A 21,626-nucleotide genomic window follows, 5' to 3' on the forward strand; every position below is an offset into this window, starting at 1 on the left:
TTATATCGTATTAAAATATACATGTGTTTAAAAAATTATTTAATTTAAAAATGCCAACTATCATACGATGAAAACCAATCGGTGGTATATGTCCAGTCCGGAAAAGTCTTCAGGAAATCTTTAAACGCAGGCGTATAACTTTCCGGATGATATAGAAAATGTTGCACCATTGCTATTTTCATATAAGGAGCCTCAACATGTGTCGCGTCGTGTTCAAATTCCAGCCAAATATTGTAAGCAGTTTTTATCATGGCATTAACATGATGAACAAAATACGGTGGACTATGTTTATCAGTCAAAATCGTCTCATCGAAGGACCAATTGGTAATCTTCACATTTGCCTTGGGAGCAATAAACAATATAATACGATCGCCGCCCTTCAAACGGAACTCATAACGCTGCTTGTTCGCGCTTAAGGATTGTTGGGAGACTAGCGCAAATTCGCTCTTTACTGGAAATGCTGGCGCTGTATCCGTATAAATCCAACGTGCTTCATTCCTATTTATTTGAGAAGTGACTGCATCAGCAAAACATAGATCGATTGAGAGATAATTACTTACTTCCACTTCAGCCAACGTCCGCCATACAAGGCTAAACCACAAAAGGGTTCAGCTGCACAATTATCCTTTAACCAACTCGCCGGCTCGACATTCTTTAGCGTTGTATCGTACAGCTCCGAGTAACGTGTATCTACAGGCTGTACATAAAAACCGGATTCTTGCACTGCTGTAATATTTTTCTCATCATGTAAAGTCCTTTGCGTATGCTGGAAATTTCAAACTTACAATAGCTCTTTGAAATGGATAAGTAACATACCAAAACAAAATAACGCTGTGCTGCAACTTCTGGTTTATATGGAAAACCCACCGGTGTAGCGGCCAATATGATGAAAATAATCGTGAGTACACCAAATATGGACATACATATTTTAGTTTTACGAAATTTCAATAGTATAGGTATCTATAATAAGCATATTTCAAGCTAGATAGTTATGTTATGTTTATTTCGAATGAACTTACTAAAAATCCAGCAAAATGCGTTGATATTACAGCAATAAATAGAGCTACAAGCATATCAGGTTTGCTCTCGGGCCCATCGCGCCCCTGCATGGGCACAAATATAAGCAAAAGCATATAAAGTATAGAAGTGTAATAGAAGAATGGCAGCAGCTGACACAACAAATGTGTTGTCATGAAACAGCTCTCTGAAAAATTTAGAAAAACTTATTTTAAGAATCTAATATTATCTTCTAGTTGACTTACTCTTGAGTGTAAGCTTCGAGACCAACTGTAGAATTAGTGATATCGTGTAGAAAAACAAGCCAATCATTGGAAAGAATGCAGAGCGTATACCTAGCCCTGTTAAGATCAAGCAAACTAGCACAATTAAAATGCAATGAGCATGCATAAAGCAGGCTATAGTCTGATTCAGTTTCATGTTGGTTTTCTTCTTTGCAAACTGTATATAAAAAGCGGGGACTAGTCCCAGCCCCAAGAACATGGGACAGAAGTACAAGCCAAAGGTCATCCATATGTGATAATACCAGGATTGTCCGAGTCCAACACCATGCATGAATACAGCTACGAGTATAGTAAGACACCAAGCAACAGCCACCGAAATCACTTGCACCCCAAATATAATGCCAAAGCGCTTAGCAACAGTTTTTGGAGCATCTGCAGCATCTCCCTTGGTCATCATAAATAAGGATAGACAAATGCATATTAGCGCTGAGATTGAGACTACAATGTTGATAGCAATGCCCGCTGATTCATTGTAGACAATCATAAACCAGCCTAGAAAGTCGAAAAATATTGCATGTCCTTCCTCGTGGGCTGCGGGGTCATCCAGCTCGGGTGCATTCGCTAAAGCCCAAGTGAGCGCAAGTACATTTTCTCCCGTAGATTGATAGGTACCACGTTCAAGATTCTTAAAGTCATCATACGTAGTGTGATAGACATAACCATTGAGAGCATGCGCCATATCAAGTCCAGGCAAACTACCAAAGTCGCGAAATATGCGAAAGTCTGTATCGGATGGTATAAAATTGTTTTGAAACAGCTCCTCGGCAAGCGTAATAGAGAAGGGATGGGGTGCATGTTTTTTGTAGTATCTAGCCAGCCAGGGATGATTAGGTCCTGTTTGAAAGAGCACCTCTCTTCCACCAGATCCCGATGAATCCAAATTTATAAGAGCTCTAAAAGTTGTAAAGGATATAAATCAGATTCATAACTAGTGTACTTAATACACACTTGCAGTTAGGTGCCCAGCGATGATTCGTAATGAAAGAATGCGATGCACGTAAGCCGGTTTCTTCAGCGCCATTGAATAGAAATACCAAGGGATGCACCAGAGGGCGCTCTGATCTCGATATAACACGTAGAGTCTCAAGCATAATGACAATCATAATGCCAGCATCGCCCACTCCGGGAGTTTTGGCCTCCGAATCAAAATGAGAGTTGAGCAGCAAATAGTTGTTATTCTGACTGTCTTTTCTTTTGATCTTAGCCACCACACTAGTGACATTATCATAAGTGCTGGTTACGTTCCAGAGATAAAACGTACCCCTTCCATGTTGTACTTCCCATTCCAGTTCATATATATCTTTGCGTGCTTGGGCATTAATTTTTTCTATTTCTCGCAATATAAAGTTCAGAGTATTCACATGACCCATAGAGCCCAACATTTTGTTACCAATTGCTGCAAACTCAGCCAGTTGAATTTGAGCACGTTCACCAATAAATTCATCGGGATGTTTCACTTCATCGCGTATATATAACTGATTGGGATAGGAGTAAAAGCTCGGTATAGCAGTCACATAGAAGAGTGTGAACCAAATGACACAGAATATGGGTGCGCCATACCAAGGCCACTTGTTGTTAGATCCTTGCTTTTTTGCATCCTTTTCTGATACATTGTCCAAGGCGAAGGACATTCTAAGAATGTATATGGGAAATCCCTAAGTAAATGAGTAAAGAGGTCAATCTTATCTAGTTTATCGTTTCCGCTATAATATTTATAAGCAATTTTAAAGCTTTTACTGTTTTTTAACTTTTGACATAGGTGAAAACGGTTTATCTTACTTAGTTGTTATATAATTCCGATAGTACAAAATTCAGATTATCTTTTGAGTTTATCCACAAAATATGACCGCACTGGGTAACCAACCCTAAAGAACTAATTTAACTTAGCTTACATTAGATCGCATTACGCGTTCACGTACTTATCGACTTAAGTAATCGTTATCACGCAATATCTAAATTGATCAATGTCCATAACCATAAATACAGTAGTGCTATAAACAATTTCTCCATTTTTCAATTTATTTGATAAACTTAACTAGAACAACCAACTTTCATATGAAGCAAACCAGTCTGTAGTATACGTCCAATCGGGAAACGTGCTAAGAAAATCGCGAAAAGACTGCGTATAGTTCTCGGGATGATATAGAAAATGTACGGACACGCTGAGTTTGACATAGGGTGCTTCTATATGATCCGCTGCATGCTCAAATTCCATCCAGAAATTAAATGGTGTCTTAACCATGGAATAAACATGATATAAGAAATATGGTGGACGGCGTCCATCATTTAAAATTGTCTCGTCAAATGACCAATTTGTGATTTTAACATTTGGTTGCGGGTTAATATAAATAATGATGCGATCACCAGTCTTAACGCTAAATTCATAACGCTTCTTGTTAGCGCTTAAGGACTGTTGCGAAACGAAAGTAAGCTCTGTAGTTACTGGAAAATTGGGCGTTGAATCCGTATAGATCCAACGTGCTTCATCTCTGTAAGATAAAGATATTGATTAACATTTTTAAAAATAAGAAAAAGAAGCAACATACTTCCAGTCCAGCCAACGTCCGCTATAGAGTGGTAAACCGCAATAAGGTTCAGCTGCGCAGTTTTCCTTCAGCCAGCTCTGTGGCTCCACATTCTTGAGCGTTGTATCGTAAAGCTCCGAGTAACGTGTATCAATGGGTTGAACATAGAAACCAGACTCTTGAGTAACAGCTTTATTCTCACCGTGCAACGTACGTTGTGTATGCTGTAATAATAGATCATGAGAATCCTTAACGATATTGCTTCAAAGCTATTAGCTTACCAGCACATAATAACGTTGGGCTGCAACTTCTGGCCTGAATGGAAAGCCTACAGGAGTGACGGCCAATATAATGAAGATAACGGTGAGCACACCAAACATAGATATAAATATCTTGCACTTGCGAAATTTGAAGAGTATGGGTATCTGTAGAAATATAATTCTTAATTAATACAGCAGCCAATCTAATATTTTGCACACTTACCAAAAATCCAGCAAAATGTGTTGTCATCAACGCAATAAATATAGCCAGCAGCATATCAGGTTTGCTGTCCGGACCATCGCGTCCTTGCATAGGCACAAATACCAGCAGGAACAAGTAAATCATATAGGTGTAATAGAAGAAAGGCAGCAGCTGGCTCAACAAATGCGTAGTCATAAAATAACTCTCTATAAAATGTATAAAAATGTTAGGGATAAACTGACAATAAAATTAAGCAACTTACTCTTTAGGCTCCACTTTAAAATCAGCTGTACCACAATTGATATGGTGTAGAAGAATATTGCCATCATTGGAAAGAATGCAGAGCGTATACCCAAACCAGTCATCAATAAGCAAATTATGACAATTAAAATGCAATGGGCATGCATAAAGCAGGCTATAGTCTGATTCGTTTTCATGTTGGTTTTCTTCTTTGTAAACTCAATATAAAATGCTGGTAGTAGTCCCAGGCCCAAGAACATGGGACAGAAGTACAAGCCAAAGGTCATCCATATGTGATAATACCAGGATTGTCCAAGGCCAGCGCTATGCATGATGACAGCTATGAGTATAGTAAGTCCCCAGCCAACAGCCACCGAAATCAATTGCACCACAAAGATAATGCCAAATCGCTTAGCAACAGCTTTTGGAGCATCTGCAGCGTCTCCCTTGGTCATCATAAATACAGATAGACAAATGCATATTAGCGCTGAGATTGAGACTACAATGTTAATAGCAATGCCCGCTGATTCATTGTAGACAATCATAAACCAGCCTAGAAAGTCGAAAAAGATAGCATGTCCTTCCTCGTGGGCTGCGGTGTTATCCAGTTCGGGTGCATTCGCCAGAGCCCAAGTGAGTGCTAGCACGTTATCTCCTGTGGTTTGATATGTGCCACGTGCCAGATTCTTAAAGTTGTCGTACGTTGTGTGATACACATAACCATTGAGAGCGTGCGCCATGTCGAGTCCAGGAATATTGCCGTAGTCACGGAATATGCGAAAGTCCGTATCGGAGGGTATAAGACCTGCTTGGAATAGTTCCTCAGCCAATGTTACAGAGAAGGGATGCGGTGCGTGCTTCTTATAGTATTTAGCTAGCCAAGGATGATTAGGACCCGTTTGAAATAGAACCTCTCGTCCACCAGAACCAGTTGAATCCAGATTGATAAGCGCTCTGAAGCGAAGCACTTATGTAGACAGAACGTAATCAAAGCACTTAGAGATTACTTACTTGCAATGCTTTGCATATTTGTGATTAGCAACAAAGCCATGTGAGCCCAGCATATTAGCCTCCTCAGCGCCATTGAACAGAAAGACAACAGGATGTGCGAGAGGACGCTCTGAGCGTGAAATGACGCGCAGCGTCTCAAGCATAACAACGACCATAACGCCATCATCTGCCACCGCTGGTGTCTTCACCTCCGAATCGTAGTGAGAGTTGACGAGCAAATAATTATCACTGGGGCTGTCCTTTCTGCTGATCTTTACTATCACATTGGATATATTATCGTAGCTGGTAGCCGTGTTCCAAAGGTACAAGGAACCCGATGCATACTGAACTTCTGGCTCAATGTCATACAGATCGTTGCGTGCTTCCGCCATAATTTTGCGCACTTCGTCAAGTATAAAATTCACCGTATGCACTTCGTTGGCAATAGAGCCCACCATTTTATTACCAATAATGGCATACTGGGCCAATTGTATTTGAGCACGTTCACCAATAAACTGATCGGGATGTTTCGCTTCATCGCGTACATATAACATTTTGGGATAGGAGTAAAAGCTCGGTATGGCAGTCACATAGAAGAGTGTGAACCAAATGACACAGAATATGGGTGCACCATACCAGGGCCACTTGTCAGTCGTTCTCTTCTGTCCTGCATTCTTCTCAGAAGTAATATCCCAAGTGGAAATGGACATCTGCAAGCAGCAAAGAAAAACAAAAACGTTCAACTATAAACACTTGCTACCTTGAAAAGCACCTAGGTATTATATACTATAATAGTGCTTTATGATGGGTAATAAATTGAACACTTCTCGCTGTCGCGGCGCTCTTGAACGTAATTTAGTAACTGTTGGGAACTCTTAGCTCTCTCTTGGGTTTTTAGATATTAGAAATTTGCACTTTAGGCTTATATAATTTTGCACTTGAACTCACTTTAACCAAGAAAACAAATACCCTAGGCCGAGGTAATAAGACCAGCCGGTGAGCAGAGCGCTAAGCAACTGATTTTTTGGCAATAGCTAAGCTAATGTTGAGCTCCAAGAAAATACTTATCAATTATAGCTGGCTAGTAATCGCTGCTGATTACAAACTTATGTATTCTTATCGGCCAGGCCCTAAAGCTAAGTAATAGCTTGGCACTTGGCAAGATTATCTTTGTCGGCTTTACTTTCGATTTAACAAAGAGAGTAATCAAAAGTTATATAGAAACAAAGTATTTATTCCATATTGTGTGTGCAGTTGATAAAAGTCAAGTATTAGCTTTTCACCCAATTAGCTAAATAAGAAAGTTTCAAGTAAATTTAACCTATGAAGATCATTGACATTCGTAGATTGCCGAAACTTATGCTAAAGAATTTTTACGAAAGAACCGCTGCCTAACCATAAGGCAGGCTACGATTCAAAAGTATACAATCAAAAAAGACTTTTCGTCAAATAGCAAAAATAAACTGAATATTGTTGAACCTTTTTGTTGATTTGTGGAGCAGTCCAAGTCTATTACCCGCAATGAATCAGTTCAAGCGCAGTCATGCTAACTATGGAAACATACACTATACCACTGAGGTTGGAACAAAGATGGCTCTACGCCATGTGGCTACCTTTTGTGTATACCTCATCGCTGTCACCATAGTGGGCTACTCAATGACGCCTAAGGAGAAGTTTTTCTACAATACGGGCATGAAGAAAATCTTTGAACGGGAACTTCGAATACCGGAAATAGTATCGCCAAGATTTAGTAGGGTGCGTACCATAAGGGATTGTTGGATCTATTTGGAGCAACGTGTATTGCCAGCGCTGCATGATTACAGATTTTCAAGTTATGATAACAAATGGCTCCCACAAATAAACACAAATACAACTGGCATTTTATACTCTGATAACTTGCTGCTCGGTGCTCCACGTTTACGTCAAGTACGTGTGCGTAAGAATACTTGTAATTATAATACGGCATTTTTACGTTATTTCAATGACTGTGTAGGCGCATATAGGCCACGGTTCGAGGATACTACAGCTGACTATAAGGAGTACAACTGATTTCGCTTTTTATTTAATGAATTCATTAAAAAAAAACATTTTTCTTTAGCACGCCCTATAAGACAATTGATGAACTTGATGCCACTGCTATATATGGTGAGATAAATACCTATGATACGGGTGGCTATGTGCAACAGTTGACCTATAACTATGAGAAAAACGTTATAATAATTAATGAATTAAGAAACAAAACCTGGATAGATCGTGCATCACGTTTGCTGCTATTGGAGTTTAATTTGATTAATGTCAATAAAGAACTATTAATGAATGTGAGGTAAGTTCGATCGTACTTTGGTATTATGTTTATTGCTTAGCGTGTTATTTCTCTTGCGAATCATTTGGATCTTACTGCAGTCTTAGCTGCAATAGTTTTCAGTTTATAGTAAATGCATTCTGCATGGTTTACGCTTTTTACAGTGAGTGTATTATTTTTGCAGGCAAATCTTTGAAATAATGCCAGGTGGCTTGGTTGTCACTAAATATGAATCTTTAACTACCTTTTTCGATCCCCTTTTTGTTAAAAGAGGCTATGCGATCAGCATATGCGTCATACTTATGTATGGCTTGAATATGTACTACACCTACTTTGAAATAAAGAAGATCTTTATAAATGGCTTTACGCATCATATGACTAATACGGGATTCTGGCTATGCACACCAAGAATTACAGTAAGCATAACTGTAAAACATATACTCATTTTAATAATTACATTAAATTAAAGCTCATATATGCTTTGCTTTGTTATAACATTTGGAGTTATGTGGCGGTGACACAAAAGAAAGAGGAGCTTAAAGCGCTCAGTGAGGACTTTATATCCATCGATAAGCTAATCTATATCAATCAAACTTATCGCTGTTGCTTAGGCTTTATCTTGTTTTTATCATGGATATCATTGCTTTTGTTTATGGACTTTAATCCAGTGCTGCGCACTATAGGTTTAGCCATGAGCAAGGTAACTACTTTTAAGACTTAAGCCTTGCTTGTCTAATTGTTTTTTTTTTAGGCTGCCAAGGACTTGGCTGCTTTTATAGTCATGTTTGTTATACTATTTATTGCTTATGGTGAGCTGGGACTTTTGCTGTTTGGCAGCGATGTGAAGGACTTTAAGGACTTTAGCACTGCTGTGCTCACTATGGTGCGCATGATTGGCGGCGACTTTGATTACTTTAAGCTAGAGACTGATCATCAGATATTGGGGCCCATATTCTTTTTAAGCTATTTGTTTATTATGTTTTATATTATATTGGTAAGCGCTACAACTAAGTCAACCGTTAAGCAATAATACTCAATTTGATGCTTAGAACATGTTTCTAGCTGCTATTGTTTTGGCCTATAGAACCGCAACCAAAACGGTTATATATAAGCCCAATTTTCTTTGGTATGTAATCAAGAAGATTCTGTTTCGCCTTACTTTTGGTCTTGTGGCTGCTCCGACGTATCCTCGCTTGCGCGCAGACATGCAATTTGATGAACACAATCTGAAGCAGTTGTAAGTAAAGCTTTGTCTTTTAACTTGAAACTGTTGTTTGTATGCATTTCTAAAACAGACACTTGTTGCATGAATATACCGAAGCGGAGGAGGATATGGAAATGTTAGTAGCGTTTTGTGCTGTCGGTTGCGCACGTATTTTGTTTCATGTTTTCTTTTGCTCGACAGCTTGTGTACACGTTTAAATCTAATCGAAGAAACTTTTCGTGGTTTTACCAATACACTGACAGACTTGATAGCTGATGCCAAGAAGCGTAACCGTAAGCATAAGCGCAAATAGCAGTGGACTGATTAAAATTTATGAGCTGGCCTACTTATCTCTAAAAGTATTTCCCCTTGAAAATAACTACAATAAATAGATTAATTGTTAATTATAAAAATTCTTTATTTTTTATTATTATAAAAATTAATTTCAATTGAATGCTTTACTTGGAGTACATCCAAGTTTCATAAGAAGCTGGCCAAGCAGCTGTATCCACATATTTGGGAAAACTTTTCAAGAATTTATTAAAATCGGAAGTTTGCAATTCCTTATGATGTATCCAATGACCACCAATGCCCAATTCCAGTATGGGTGACTTCCAATCACCATTGGGTTTCTACAGCAAATATAACAAATTATTAATATAATAAATTAATATAATTACAGCTTACCTCCAGCTCTAGCCAGAATTTAAGCGGATCACCATTAACGCCGTAGCTAAAGTAAATAAAATAGGGCGGCTTGTAGTTCAGTCGCAGCGGTGTTTGATGGAAGGACCAATTATCCACACGCACGCCATTCAGTGGCTGTATAAAGATGCCCATGTGATCGGGACCAGAGAGCTGCATTTCAAAGCGTATTTTGCTGGGCGAAAGCTGCTGCTTGGACAGCACTTTAATAACAGGTGGTGTGCCCAGTACAGGCTCTGAGGCAGGTATCCATAAGCTGTGTGCTCTGCATAACAGAAAGGTAAGATTAAGTGCTAAGCTAAGCTTATAGAGAGAGCTGAGCTGCGTACCTCCTCTTGTGCCAACGCATATTGTAGAGCGGCAGACCACAAAGAGTTTCATCGCGGCAATCGTTATCCACATTTTGTGCCAAAGTCATGTTGATGAGATGTTCTGTGAAATTTACAAGTTAGCAGTGGAGCAATTTAAGTGTACTTGAGCTTACTTTTAACCGAGTAAGTGCGTCTGTCCTGTGGCATGATAAAGTAGCCGCTGTCAGTGCGTCTCGTATTGTTGTTGACATCATGGAATGTGCGCTTGGCATGCTGCAGCATAGAAATGCAAAAGTTTAATATATATATTATATATTAGTAAGTCTTACCAAAACAGCAAAGCGCTGCACATTCGTTTCAGGGCGATAGGGAAATCCAAGTGGTGTGCAAGCCAAAATAATGCACAGCAATGTAATGCCCATTAGGCAGCTTATAATAGTCTTGGATTTGCGGAACATGTTGAGCAGTGGCACAATGAAGCCGCCAATTAAGCTGCCGACAGCAATGCTGAACACAGCCAAAATCAAATCGGGATTAACGCCATTGCCAAAGCGTCCAAACATGGGTATGAAAGCGCAAAAGAATCCGTGCGTGAAGTAAGTGTAGAACAGAAAAGGCGGCACCATGCAGACTATAACGGGTATAACCCAGGCAACGTCTATAAAAAAGAGCAAGCTATAGCTTTAGATTGATTATTGCTTGAATTACTTACTGCGACTGTACAGCTTGGTGGCCAAATTGAAAATCAGGGCTACGGTGTAGAACAAACAGCTAATCATCAGCACAAATGTGGAGCGAATGCCGCAAATGGTCAGCACCAGCGTTAGCAGCGCCAAGAACAGGCAGTGGCAATGCAGCAGCAATTGCACGCGTTGACCAATGGGAAAGCGATCCTGCGTCCGTATTATTAATAAATATAAACAATCAATTTATTTACAGCTCGCGCACTCACCGTTGCCGTATAATGAAAGTAAAGTGCCGGCACCATGGCCAGACCAAAGAAGAAAGGACAAAAGTACAAGCCCAGCGCCAGCCAATTGTGTGTAAACCAAGACAAAGGTAAATGCACCAGATCCATGAAGCAGCCCATTATAATGGCAAGCACAGCGCCCGCCAGCACAGCCAGAATCAAGACAACAAAAGTGTGCAGTGTGCGCTTCAGCATTTTCTCCAGCTTAATGCCTGTGTTCTGGCTCATCAGCTTAATGGCCAAGCTGCAGGTCAGTATAGCAGCCAGCGAGACAAAAACATTTAAAATAATGCCCTCAGTTTCGGTATAAAACACCAGAAACCAGCCCATTACATCATAGTAAACAGTGTGGCCCTCAGCATGTTTCTGTAAGCAAAGGACTGGATTAACTTGCAGTGACTGGGCCGACCGACTTACCGAAGTGTCTTCCAGCTCAGGAGCGCTTGAAATTTCACGCACCAGCGCCAGCAAATTGTCGCCCGTATTTTGAAAGCTGCCGCGTGGTATAATCTCAGCACGATCAAAGCTTGTATGATACACATAACCATTGTATTGATAAGCCATATCCAAGCCAGGCAGCGCGCCATGATCACGAAATATGCGAAAATCTGTATCCGAGGGTATAAAATTGTGTTGAAACATTTCCTCAGCCATTGTAGAGGCATAAGGATGTTTAATAGCGCGACGATAACTCTTCATTAGCCAAGGATGATTGGGGCCGGACTGGAAAAGAATTTCGCGACCACCGCTGCCAGCTGAGTCCAAATTGATGAGCGCTCTATATAAAGTTAAGGCAAGAGGGTTAAGAGTTGGTTTAATTATGAAGTGGGTAACCTACTTGCAGTTCTTGGCCCATTTGTGTTGTGTAATAAACGCATGCGATGCCTGCAGTGGATTCTCCTCGGCGCCATTGAATAGAAATACAACGGGATGCTTCAGCGCTATCTTGGACTTGCTCAGCACGCGTATGGTCTCCAGCATGGTGGCTACCATGGAGCCATCATCACCTGCACCCGGTCCATTGGGCACCGTATCATAATGACTGTTGACCAGCACCCACGTGCTGCTGTTGCTGCCCTTGGGACTAACCTTGACCACAAAATTCTGTATGCTCTGATACATGTTGACCGCATTCCAGTGTATATAACTGCCGGAGGCAACCTGCACGTCCACCTCAAAGTCATGTAGATTGCCCAGCTCGGCGCGCATTTTCTGCAACGTGCCCGTCATAATTTTGACAGCGCCCATTTCATTCTCACGGCTGCCCACAACGCGTGGACCCAGCGACACCAAACGCTGCAAATTCAGCTCGGCGCGTTCTGCAATAAAACGTTCGGGATACTTGGCCTCATCTTTAATGCTAAGTGGGCGTGGCAAATGATGAAAAGCGGGTATGGAAATGCAGCAATAGAGCAGCAGCCAAGCGCCTAGGAACACAGGCGCCCAGTACCATTTGATCTTGTTGCGACTAACGAAGACGCGCTCGCAGCCATTGATTTGCTAAACAGAGAAAGGTGATACATAGATTTAATAATGTTAACTAATCTTATCGCTATGTTTTGCTACCTAAAAATGAATGTTTTAACTATAGTCTAGACTTTTGAACCTTTTTGTGTTACGAATTAATCAGCACACACACAAACTGATTACTCAGTATCTTATCTAAATATATGGAGCAGGCAGCTGGCATATTTTGGCAGCTGCTCTAATTGATTATGTTCCCACTCCCACACTTACCTCATCGCCAGCGTATGCTGCTGCCTTGGCCAGCAATGGATCTGTATTATTTTGATCTGTTGTCGGCGTTATGACGCGGCGACGCACATTCTTCTTATCATCGCTCATTGGAACTAGTTGCGTTCACTTGAACACTCAAACAGCTGTTTGCGCTCTCTTAAGTGGCGGCACTCTCGATCGTTTTAATTTACAGTAAGCACACGAACCGGCTCTGTTAGCTTCACTTGAGCAACTGACCGTCGTCTGCGGCAGCTTGCGCTTCCATTAGTCGCCGCCCCAACTGTTCGATATCGATATGTTTGTTTATCTTATCTATTTTCTCTTTAACTATTTGGGTTCTTATACACAAAATATTTCAAGTGCCGCACACATCAATGCGGCGCATTGTTTACACTGCTAAACTGAAGCTTAACGTCTATATGTCTATATGTGCATGTCAATCAAGCAATTTGCCAATTTCATGCTATTTATTTTTTATTATTTTTTTAGCTGCAGCTGCTTTTTAATTAATTTTATGCCTGTATTTAATATATTTTTAATTTGTATTCTAGCTGCGCTTACCCTCACGCATTTTTCCTCCGCTTCACTGCACATTGCTTAAAAATCACAACCACTTTACTCAAGCGCGCTTTGTCAACTAAGCTTCAAATAGCAGCCGCTCATTATTATTCAACAGCCACAGCACAACAAACAAATACAGGTATTTATTTAATTATATTTATAACATAGCACTTAGCTTAGCTTAGCTCTTGTGTGTGGCTTTGTTGTCATTTGTTTGCTTAGGCAAATGAATGCTTAAAGTCCAAGCTATGACGTCGCAAGTATGCAAAGCTTCTTGCGTGGCATGTTTAACAACGTGCAACAAAAGTTGTGCTATACTTTGCGGCAGCAGCTACAAATTTAATATACCAAGTTCCGCAAATTTGGCAGTGAAAATTGCAAGCATGCAGCGCTTTGTATAAATTATATTACACATACGTACGTATCTGGCTGCTATCCTTAGAATATCCGTCGAACTTGCCAGCATCGCAAAAAACTGTGTCACGCCCCAACTGACTGATGCGCCAACAGCGACTGAAGCGCAGTCACAGTCAGAGTCACAGAGGCCTAGGCCACACACACACACAAGCACACACACACACACACACACTCTCTCATAAAGCCTTTCTATATCCCGTCTGGAATTGAGGACAACGGCATGCAATGCACGCTGCTTGGGCCAAACCACTTAACAGTGTCATTCAACTTGTGAGAGAAGAAGACAAAACACACACACACACACACACACACGCGCGCATTGCTGTGTATTTTTACTCTTTAACGTTAGTGTGTGTGTGTGTGTTTCATTCATTCATGGCTTGTGCACTACACAAAAATTCGTAAACAAAAAGGTTCATCGGAATCTTGGTCAAAATGAAATCAATAAAATGAATGCTCTGCCCACAGAGAGCGAATGTCAGCGCTAGCTCAAGCGTTGCGCAGTTATTTTCACAACAAGCCAAGCTACATAAATTTTTAAAATATTTTTTTATCTGCAAAAAATACAAAATAATTTGCATATTTTATGAGCAATTTATTTATAGCAAAAACTCTATGAAGCTTAAGCTAGGTGCAGCTCAGGCGCAGAAGCTCAGAGCGCGCGCGAGAGAGAGAGAGAGCTACAGCGAGTGTGCGAGTGAGAGCGCAGCTTAAAACGCCGGCTATCAGCGCAGCTTACTCGCTCACGCACGCTTGCTGTCGCTCTCGCTCTTGCTCTTGCTCGCTGTACGCCGCAGCACAATCAAAACAAAGCTAGAAAATGTGTGTCAGCTGCTTTGCTTTTAGCTGCGTTTACTATCCTGCTGGGCTTTCCACACAAATTCGCGCTGTTTTTGCTGCTTGGGTCCCTCGTTGCGACTCGTACTCACACACACTCACACACACATGCATGCTATACATGCCGACAGTTGCCCGCATTGGGGTTTGGCTGGTGAGTTACATTTTTATTTTCAGTCGTAGTTGAACGTTCGTTGCCTACGGTTGTCTTCTTGTCAGCGGCAAAACGGCAAGTCTTGGGCTAACTGTTTATATTTTGCTCTCTGTGCTCGCGCGTCAGTGTGTGTATGTGTGTGTGTGTTTGAGTATATGCATGTATGTGTGTGTGTACTGTCTTGTGCTAGTTTGTGTTATGTTGTTGTTGTTGTTTCTAACAAAAGCATGTGCTACAAATGTTGCTGCCTAGGCGACAAATAAAAAATTATATAATTTTTTATTAAAAAAAAACCAATTGTGCGTGCGTATGTGTATGGCTGAGTGTATGTGAGAGTGCTAAGTGCATAAACACATTTTACAAACGAAATTACGCAGAGCAATTCAAAAAAACAAAAGCTGTAGCATACATTTATGCGCCAAACTAAAACATGTGAGTGCAAATTGGGTGCGAGTCTTGGCTAAATGCCAGATTAATACGCAACTTTTAATTTAAGAGCCAAGTGCAAGTTACTACAATTTATTAGTTTATTTTTATTAAATTTATTGTGCTGCGCATGATATCATTGATTGGCATTCCAATTGCGTTCTCTGTGTGTGTGTGTGTGAGTGAGTGCTGCGTATATTTGTAAGCCGGTAATGCGCGTAAGCAGGTCGTTGACCAAGCGCATTATTAATATCATAAACATACACACTGGCGCACACATAGGACGCCCATCTGCTGTTGAGCACACATAAACGCATATGGCCTAGCAGTCAGTATATACTATATATGCGTCATATAAAACATAGCATAACAGCTCAAGTCCGTTTATTTGTTTGTTCACAAAACAAAAGCACGGAAGGCACACTCATTCAAGCAAAAGTCTGGAACGAGGAAGCAACGCAGTTATAATGAAATTCCATAGCATGACACAATAGCCACAATGGCCACAATTTAGTGGCCAAGGCAAAGGCAAATACAAACAAGAACACAACAGCAGCAGCAGCAGCAAGAGAAAACTTTTTTGATTTGTTAAAAAACATCGTCGCAGCTTTCTCTGTGTGTGTGTTCTAAATTAATAATTAGCTCAGCTTGGGGTTCAGCTGGCGCATTGTTAAACGCTGACAAAAGCCAGCTGTCACACACAAAGGTCCTTGACTAGACAGCGGCATATTTAAGCCATTACCAGCTGCCGCACAATAACATACGCAGATTACGCATACGCAGCGTTGCTGCTAATGAAGTCATGTGAGCCAGTTTACCGATTTGCTGCTGATTTATGAACAGCTAGCTGACTAACTGACAGCATTGCAGCTGACCAGGCTGATAACGACAGCATCACTCAGCTCACAGCACAACAAACCTGTAAGCACGCCCGACTGGCCACAGTAATTGGCCAAAAGCGCACGCTTATGGCCTTTGGCTCTGGCGCTTTGAGCCAACAACTTAGCTTTCGTTTTAATTAAAACTGTGTGCAATGTGCAATAAGCCAAACGCTCTTAATTGCATTGCGCTGCGGTTGTCACTGCAAATTCTCGGAAAAATGTTTATAATAATTGTGCTGCATTTAAAACATTGTTTGCTATTTTACTATGTCAATTAATTAATTGCAAGGCTAAGGTTTTTATTTAGAAATTGCTCAAACTTTTCGAACAGTCAAGCAACTTGCATAATCAGCTTTGAGTCAACCTTTATTTTTAGCATGCATATTAATTCGGGTTTCAGCTCAAGCATTTTCTTGGAATTTTGTGCCACATGCTGATGACTTTTAACCCTGTATTTTGCTTTTTGGGTGTCCCTAAAGAGCGCACAGTAAAGTTGGTCAAAAAAGACAGTAAACAACTTGTAGCTAAAGTTTTTTTTCTAGATAAAAGAAAAGAATTACAAAAAATATTTTGCATTTGGATAATTTTTAAGCTATATATTGCTTTTTATGTCTCAAAATTGTTTGAATCATGAATTGAAGCAAGTTTCGACAGTTCAATAAACTGTATATCAATCATTTTTATAATGCTGCTTACTTGAGTTTCATTTCCCAACAGACATTACTTAAAATGCTTAAACTTTCAAATTGATTGTGTTTTGTCTGGCATTTCAAAATTCAACACACACATATAAATGAGCTTAGAGTAAACAGTACAACGAACCGCAACAAAACTGCAGCGACGCCTGCAGCAACAGCGACGCCTGCATGCCAACGCCTCTGCTGGGGCATTGACACAAGTTTTTGGCCATTTGTGGCAGCAACCCACGCAATATTAAAAGTGTTTGTCTGTCTGCCCTTGGTTTGACTTTATGCAAAATGTGTAGCGCGTAGATAAAGCGATATAGACGCTGCAGTTAACAATGATTAGCAGCTGATTAAGTCGCTACCTTAAGGCACAAAAAATTGAGATTAAGTGTTGAGGCACATGCAGTGCAAAAAAAAAAAGGTTAGCAGTTGCTTTGTTTGGTATTTTGAAGGGCCAATTTGATTGACGCGTCTCATTTTCACGTTCATTTGGCTATATGCGAGTCGTTTCCTTTTTTGGGCCCATTGTTGTAAGTCATGGATATTGAGACAGCGTGCAACAATAGATTTTGCCACTATATAGTTAAGCTTTAGTATTATATGTTGGCCAAGGTTGTGCTTAGCATTGAAAGCAGTTTGTGTTGTGTTGTGTTGTGGGCGTTGTCCATGACTTGGGCCAATTCGTTCAACTGCAAAGCCGCACACGCACTCAACTTGGGGCATAACAAATAACAGTTAGTCATAGCTTTAATACAGCTGATTTACTTTAATAATTTGTCTATGCCTCAAATTCAAACCAACTTCATTTAGTGCCTATTAGCAAGGCCACATATAAGCTACTAATGTGCTTAGCAACTTGCTGTGGGTGGTTGGGTGGTTGGGCGTGTTTAGTAATAGGAAACGCTCACACAATATCAATTGAAAGCGCTGCTTGAGCTAAAGCCTAAGACGCAATTTCTCCCAAAAGTGACAAACATGTGTGTGTGTATCTGTGTGTGTGTTTTGCTGTCTAAACTGAAATTATATTGAAATCCTTTTAACGTTATATCTAAAATTTATGTGCTTGCCAAATTGAATTATTGTCGTAATTCAATTTTTATCGCACAAGCGCATTTCCAGCCATTTAAAATGTGCGTCATGTAACAATTTATAATTGCAAAATAATTTTTAATATATAGCTGATATGTTTATATGTAATATTTGTAAATTTGTAAGCTGCCACAAAATTTGTTTTTGTCTGTTCGCCGCTCATTAAAATGGCATTCAATGTTGTTTATAAACTGGCACGTTCTACTTGCAGTTAATAGCGCCCAAGGACATTTAGACACACAATATAAAAAATATATATATTTATATAGCTAAAATTGCTAATGAGCTTACACGCTTCACTGCAATGCGATTTTATAGCTGCTGCGTTTCAATAGCAAAAGATAAAAAAAGTTGCACTTGACGAAAAAGTTGTAGCCAATCAAATAGCATTCACTTTTTGCGCAGTGTAACTGATTTATATGCTTCTCTTTTTACTTCCTGCTTGTTGACAATTAGGCAAAACATCAATCAAAAATCACATAGACATAATCAATGTATGTCAAGTAACCAAAATCAAATGCATATAAAATTATTCTAATGACTGTACACGATAATACTGATAATGATGTTGACGATGTAGCTGAGCGTTAGCGCTTACCTGTGTAAGCCCACGCTGCGTATGAGTGATTATGCGTTTTTAATTCCTTTGTGGCCGCCTGAGCGTTTTATATTTAACAGTACTGTACTATAAAAAATTCAACAAATTGCTGTGGAAATTAAAAGCTTCAAGTATTTGACTTTAATAAGCCGCTTAAATCTTATATAAAGCGCTTTGCAGTTGGCCGCACATTGAAAATTCATCAGGGAGTGCGGTCAAGGCTCTCGAGGCTGGCAAAGTGCTTGGCTACAAGTTTCAATTTGATGCTTTAAAATTGCCGCAAAATTATGTTAATATTGTTTGGGGCGACGGCGGCCACTTGCAAGTTTCGCCAGGCAGGCAGACAAGTCTAAATCTACGCGCTGTGAATTGAGCACGCACGGATGTGTGCGTATACGTAATATGAGCATATAATTGCTAACAAAGCGCGTAAATTGCTTTTGAGCTAAGCAAACAACGCAGACGAAGCTTCCAAATGACTTTTTCTTTTCATTTTTGTGGCTTCGCAGCCAGCGGCAACAGCAAATTATGTTGGGCAGTTAAATTGCTACCACAACAATAAATCAACATTTAGACAAACAACAAAATAATTGCGCACAGTTGACATTTGTTGTTGCTGTTTGTTGCGCTTGACGTTAAAATGAGCAGCAGCAGCAAACTGCAACAAAAACTAAACTCAAATTGCAGCCTTGCGGTTTTGCATGCGCTGTAGTCATAATAAAAGCTTGCTCAACTATTTGTATGCCACATAAGTTAAAAGCTGCTCTATTAAAATAACCAGCAGGGGCTTTGCTTTGTTCAGTTTGCCTGCTGCTCTCTTGTTGTTTGCTCAGGTAACTTGTCGCAGCAGCTGCGCCTTGTTCCATACATGAGACATTTGTCAGGCGCATCCTTTGCATATATCATACAAGCTTACAGTTGCTCATGCCTTTTTTTTTATATACAGGGTGCGCCTGAGCATTGAATATCTTTGAAAATAAATAAACGACTTTCAAATATGTATGAGATATTTTTATTTAATTTGATTCTGTACAATTGTTCAGACTAATTTTTGAAAACAACATCAATTTAGTGGCCGCCTTAATTTTACATAGCAAAACCCTAGCACTTTTTGCTGTATTTTCCATAACTTTTTCTAGCATCTCAGGTGGTATAGCGATGATTTGAGCTCGTCAATGGTTTGAGGCTTGCTGGCGTAAACTTAAAAGAAGTCCAGAGGTGTCAAATCTGGAAATCTAGGTAGCCAATCAATATCGCCTTTTTTTTAACATTTGGATCCTGGGCAACACTCTCTCTTACCACTTCGATCAGTTCATTGGAACGTCTTGGTCGTTGATGAACCACATGTGGACGATCTTCCACTGTCTCGTGCTCAACAAAATATGACAACAAACGACGAATATTTTCGACGATATGCACGTTGAGTTAACACAATTGAACGACTATTTTGAATGTAAAGCGTCACTATAAAGCGATTCATGATTAAAATTGTGCTGAACTAAGGTTTTCAACACTGGTCTAACACTAATGACAAAGTTATTCAATATTTACATATGTAAATGTGTTGCCAGATTAGCTTATTTCAGGCTAGATCTAGCATATTTAAAAATGGAATAGCTTATAAAATTTGTAAATAGTTTATAGCCTGAAATCTAGCATATTTTAATTTGCAGGCGCTGACCTTTTTTTTTAATTATGAATTTTGACTTCAAATTTCAACTGTGCGACCTTTTTTTCTTTTTCTTAGTTTTTGTTAACATGAGTTTTGACGCAAATTCTGAATCTAACTTGTTTTTTCCTCAATCTAGCTTATATTGCCTCTCAAATGCTGGCAACACTGATTTACATACCGACATAAAAAATGGCGCACCCTGTAGTTGTCTTTGTTGCTCTTTGCCTAAATGGCAACAGCTGTCTGTAGGCCATACACTTGAATGGGTTTTGCTAAGCCTGCAGACTAAACAGTCGGCGGCAAATAAAAAGCGCTCAAATTAAATTAAAGTAGCTTAAGTTTTCGTTGCTGCAATTTGCTATAAATGCGCAATTCGATTGAGTCAGCAGACTTTATTACTTACTCTATTTGAAGCATAAAGCTGCTCTAATTTTATGTGCTTGACTGTGCTACGACACCTTTGTTTTGTTTCTATCCTACACACAAGCATTGCTTTCATTATGCTGCTGCACAGCATTGTCTAGCGCTTAATCAACTGCAGCTAGAGCTTCTAAGCTAGCAATATTTTCTACGGAATTTTGTGTAATTGTAAACTGATTTGTTTTTGGTACAGCAATTTAATTGGCAATTGCCACAGCTTGACCTTGCAATGCTGTGGCAGCTTTGAGTATTACATTTCGTAGTCAGCTTAACTTAATCATCTTGTGCTTTTATTCTTTTACTTACAGCTGCAGCAACATGTTGAAATTCAATGCGCATATAAAGGACTTGCATTAAATACACTTCAATTCAATCAAGTTACAAACTGTTGCTTGTGTTTTGATTTGAATTTTAATGTATTTATTCTTTTGTGTTCAAACCCATAGCTGGAATTTGCATTTAGCAACAAATTAAGCAGCCTAATAGTTGGAAAGCTAATTGCTTGGAAGTAGCACTGGGAACGCTCTCAAAGTGCACTGCGTATGCATTTCATTTGGAAAGGGGCCCGACAAAGACAATACGGAGGGTTTACGGAGTGCTTTGGCCCGTTTACGCAACAGAACGGGCCCCTCAATTCCACAACCGCAACCCACTCCGCCCGCCTCGCCTTTGTCCCACAGCCACAGCAGCAGCCACAACAGCAGCAGCAGCAGCAGCAGATACAACAGCAATACACAACAACAACAGACTAACCCACAACGACAACAGGCAAAGCCCACTGAAGCCGAAGCAAATAGCGTTAGCTACCACGTCAATGGACTCAGTCAGCATGTAAGTACACCTTGATTAACATTTATGCGCGCAGCGTAGCTCACGGCTTAAGCAGCTTTAGTTAACAGCTAAAAATAGTACTCATACTTATACTTATGTGTGCCCATATATGTATGTCTATGTGTGTGTAATATGCATATTATTATATGTTAGCCACAACAGCTTTTAGCCAAAGTGCTAAACGCCAATAGGCGCCTTAAGCCTAACTGATTTGACAGCTACGACAGCTTATAGATGAAAGCAAATTAACAAATTAATTGAGTTGTCAAACATGTAATGCAGTCTAAAATGCTAGGCAACCAACTAA

At 39.9% G+C, this 21,626-nt stretch overlaps 4 protein-coding genes across 4 annotated transcripts; 1 reads left to right on the forward strand and 3 right to left on the reverse strand.

Moving 5' to 3' along the window:
• Positions 1–44: 44 nt before the first annotated feature.
• LOC108594926 (endoplasmic reticulum metallopeptidase 1) lies at positions 45–2,932 on the reverse strand. Its single transcript, XM_017980062.1, has 6 exons — positions 2,250–2,932; positions 1,263–2,194; positions 1,020–1,204; positions 817–960; positions 561–766; positions 45–498 (listed from the first exon to the last, which is right to left on the reverse strand). The coding sequence occupies exons 1-6, from the start codon at positions 2,930–2,932 to the stop codon at positions 45–47; spliced, it is 2,604 nt and encodes an 867-aa protein (XP_017835551.1).
• A 404-nt stretch (positions 2,933–3,336) lies between these two features.
• LOC108594927 (endoplasmic reticulum metallopeptidase 1) lies at positions 3,337–6,488 on the reverse strand. The gene is made up of 7 exons (XM_017980063.1): positions 6,467–6,488; positions 5,540–6,228; positions 4,551–5,482; positions 4,310–4,494; positions 4,108–4,251; positions 3,848–4,050; positions 3,337–3,790 (listed from the first exon to the last, which is right to left on the reverse strand). Exons 2-7 carry the CDS (start codon positions 6,226–6,228, stop codon positions 3,337–3,339), a joined length of 2,607 nt encoding a protein of 868 aa, XP_017835552.1. The 5' UTR covers positions 6,467–6,488.
• Positions 6,489–6,951: 463 nt separating this feature from the next.
• On the forward strand, positions 6,952–9,395 carry LOC108595902 (polycystin-2-like). Its single transcript, XM_017981193.1, has 8 exons — positions 6,952–7,557; positions 7,617–7,841; positions 8,005–8,236; positions 8,290–8,520; positions 8,572–8,814; positions 8,870–9,057; positions 9,116–9,160; positions 9,226–9,395. Exons 1-8 carry the CDS (start codon positions 7,040–7,042, stop codon positions 9,335–9,337), a joined length of 1,794 nt encoding a protein of 597 aa, XP_017836682.1. The 5' UTR covers positions 6,952–7,039; the 3' UTR covers positions 9,338–9,395.
• Positions 9,396–9,465: 70 nt separating this feature from the next.
• On the reverse strand, positions 9,466–12,975 carry LOC108595898 (endoplasmic reticulum metallopeptidase 1). Its single transcript, XM_017981187.1, has 10 exons — positions 12,748–12,975; positions 11,849–12,510; positions 11,428–11,788; positions 10,993–11,376; positions 10,753–10,933; positions 10,370–10,698; positions 10,214–10,313; positions 10,059–10,161; positions 9,712–9,994; positions 9,466–9,656 (listed from the first exon to the last, which is right to left on the reverse strand). The coding sequence occupies exons 1-10, from the start codon at positions 12,853–12,855 to the stop codon at positions 9,483–9,485; spliced, it is 2,685 nt and encodes an 894-aa protein (XP_017836676.1). The 5' UTR covers positions 12,856–12,975; the 3' UTR covers positions 9,466–9,482.
• Between the last annotated feature and the right edge of the window lie 8,651 nt (positions 12,976–21,626).

The sequence above is a fragment of the Drosophila busckii genome, chromosome 2R (assembly GCF_011750605.1).
Source record: "Drosophila busckii strain San Diego stock center, stock number 13000-0081.31 chromosome 2R, ASM1175060v1, whole genome shotgun sequence".
Lineage (NCBI taxonomy): Eukaryota > Metazoa > Arthropoda > Insecta > Diptera > Drosophilidae > Drosophila > Drosophila busckii.

Coding starts and splice junctions, on each gene's coding strand:
- LOC108594926 (XM_017980062.1), bottom strand. CDS start 2,932: ATGTCCTTCGCCTTGGACAATGTATCAGAAAAGGATGCAAAAAAGCAA. Junction 2,195..2,249: donor CGCTGGGCACCTAACTGCAA/GTGTGTATTAAG, acceptor TACAACTTTTAG/AGCTCTTATAAATTTGGATT. Junction 961..1,019: donor CGCATTTTGCTGGATTTTTA/GTAAGTTCATTC, acceptor TGCTTATTATAG/ATACCTATACTATTGAAATT.
- LOC108595902 (XM_017981193.1), top strand. CDS start 7,040: ATGAATCAGTTCAAGCGCAGTCATGCTAACTATGGAAACATACACTAT. Junction 8,237..8,289: donor TATGCACACCAAGAATTACA/GTAAGCATAACT, acceptor ATTAAATTAAAG/CTCATATATGCTTTGCTTTG. Junction 9,161..9,225: donor GCGGAGGAGGATATGGAAAT/GTTAGTAGCGTT, acceptor TTTGCTCGACAG/CTTGTGTACACGTTTAAATC.
- LOC108594927 (XM_017980063.1), bottom strand. CDS start 6,228: ATGTCCATTTCCACTTGGGATATTACTTCTGAGAAGAATGCAGGACAG. Junction 4,495..4,550: donor TTTAAAGTGGAGCCTAAAGA/GTAAGTTGCTTA, acceptor TACATTTTATAG/AGAGTTATTTTATGACTACG. Junction 3,791..3,847: donor GGACGTTGGCTGGACTGGAA/GTATGTTGCTTC, acceptor TTTATCTTACAG/AGATGAAGCACGTTGGATCT.
- LOC108595898 (XM_017981187.1), bottom strand. CDS start 12,855: ATGAGCGATGATAAGAAGAATGTGCGTCGCCGCGTCATAACGCCGACA. Junction 11,789..11,848: donor AAATGGGCCAAGAACTGCAA/GTAGGTTACCCA, acceptor AACTTTATATAG/AGCGCTCATCAATTTGGACT. Junction 10,162..10,213: donor ACGCACTTACTCGGTTAAAA/GTAAGCTCAAGT, acceptor TAAATTTCACAG/AACATCTCATCAACATGACT.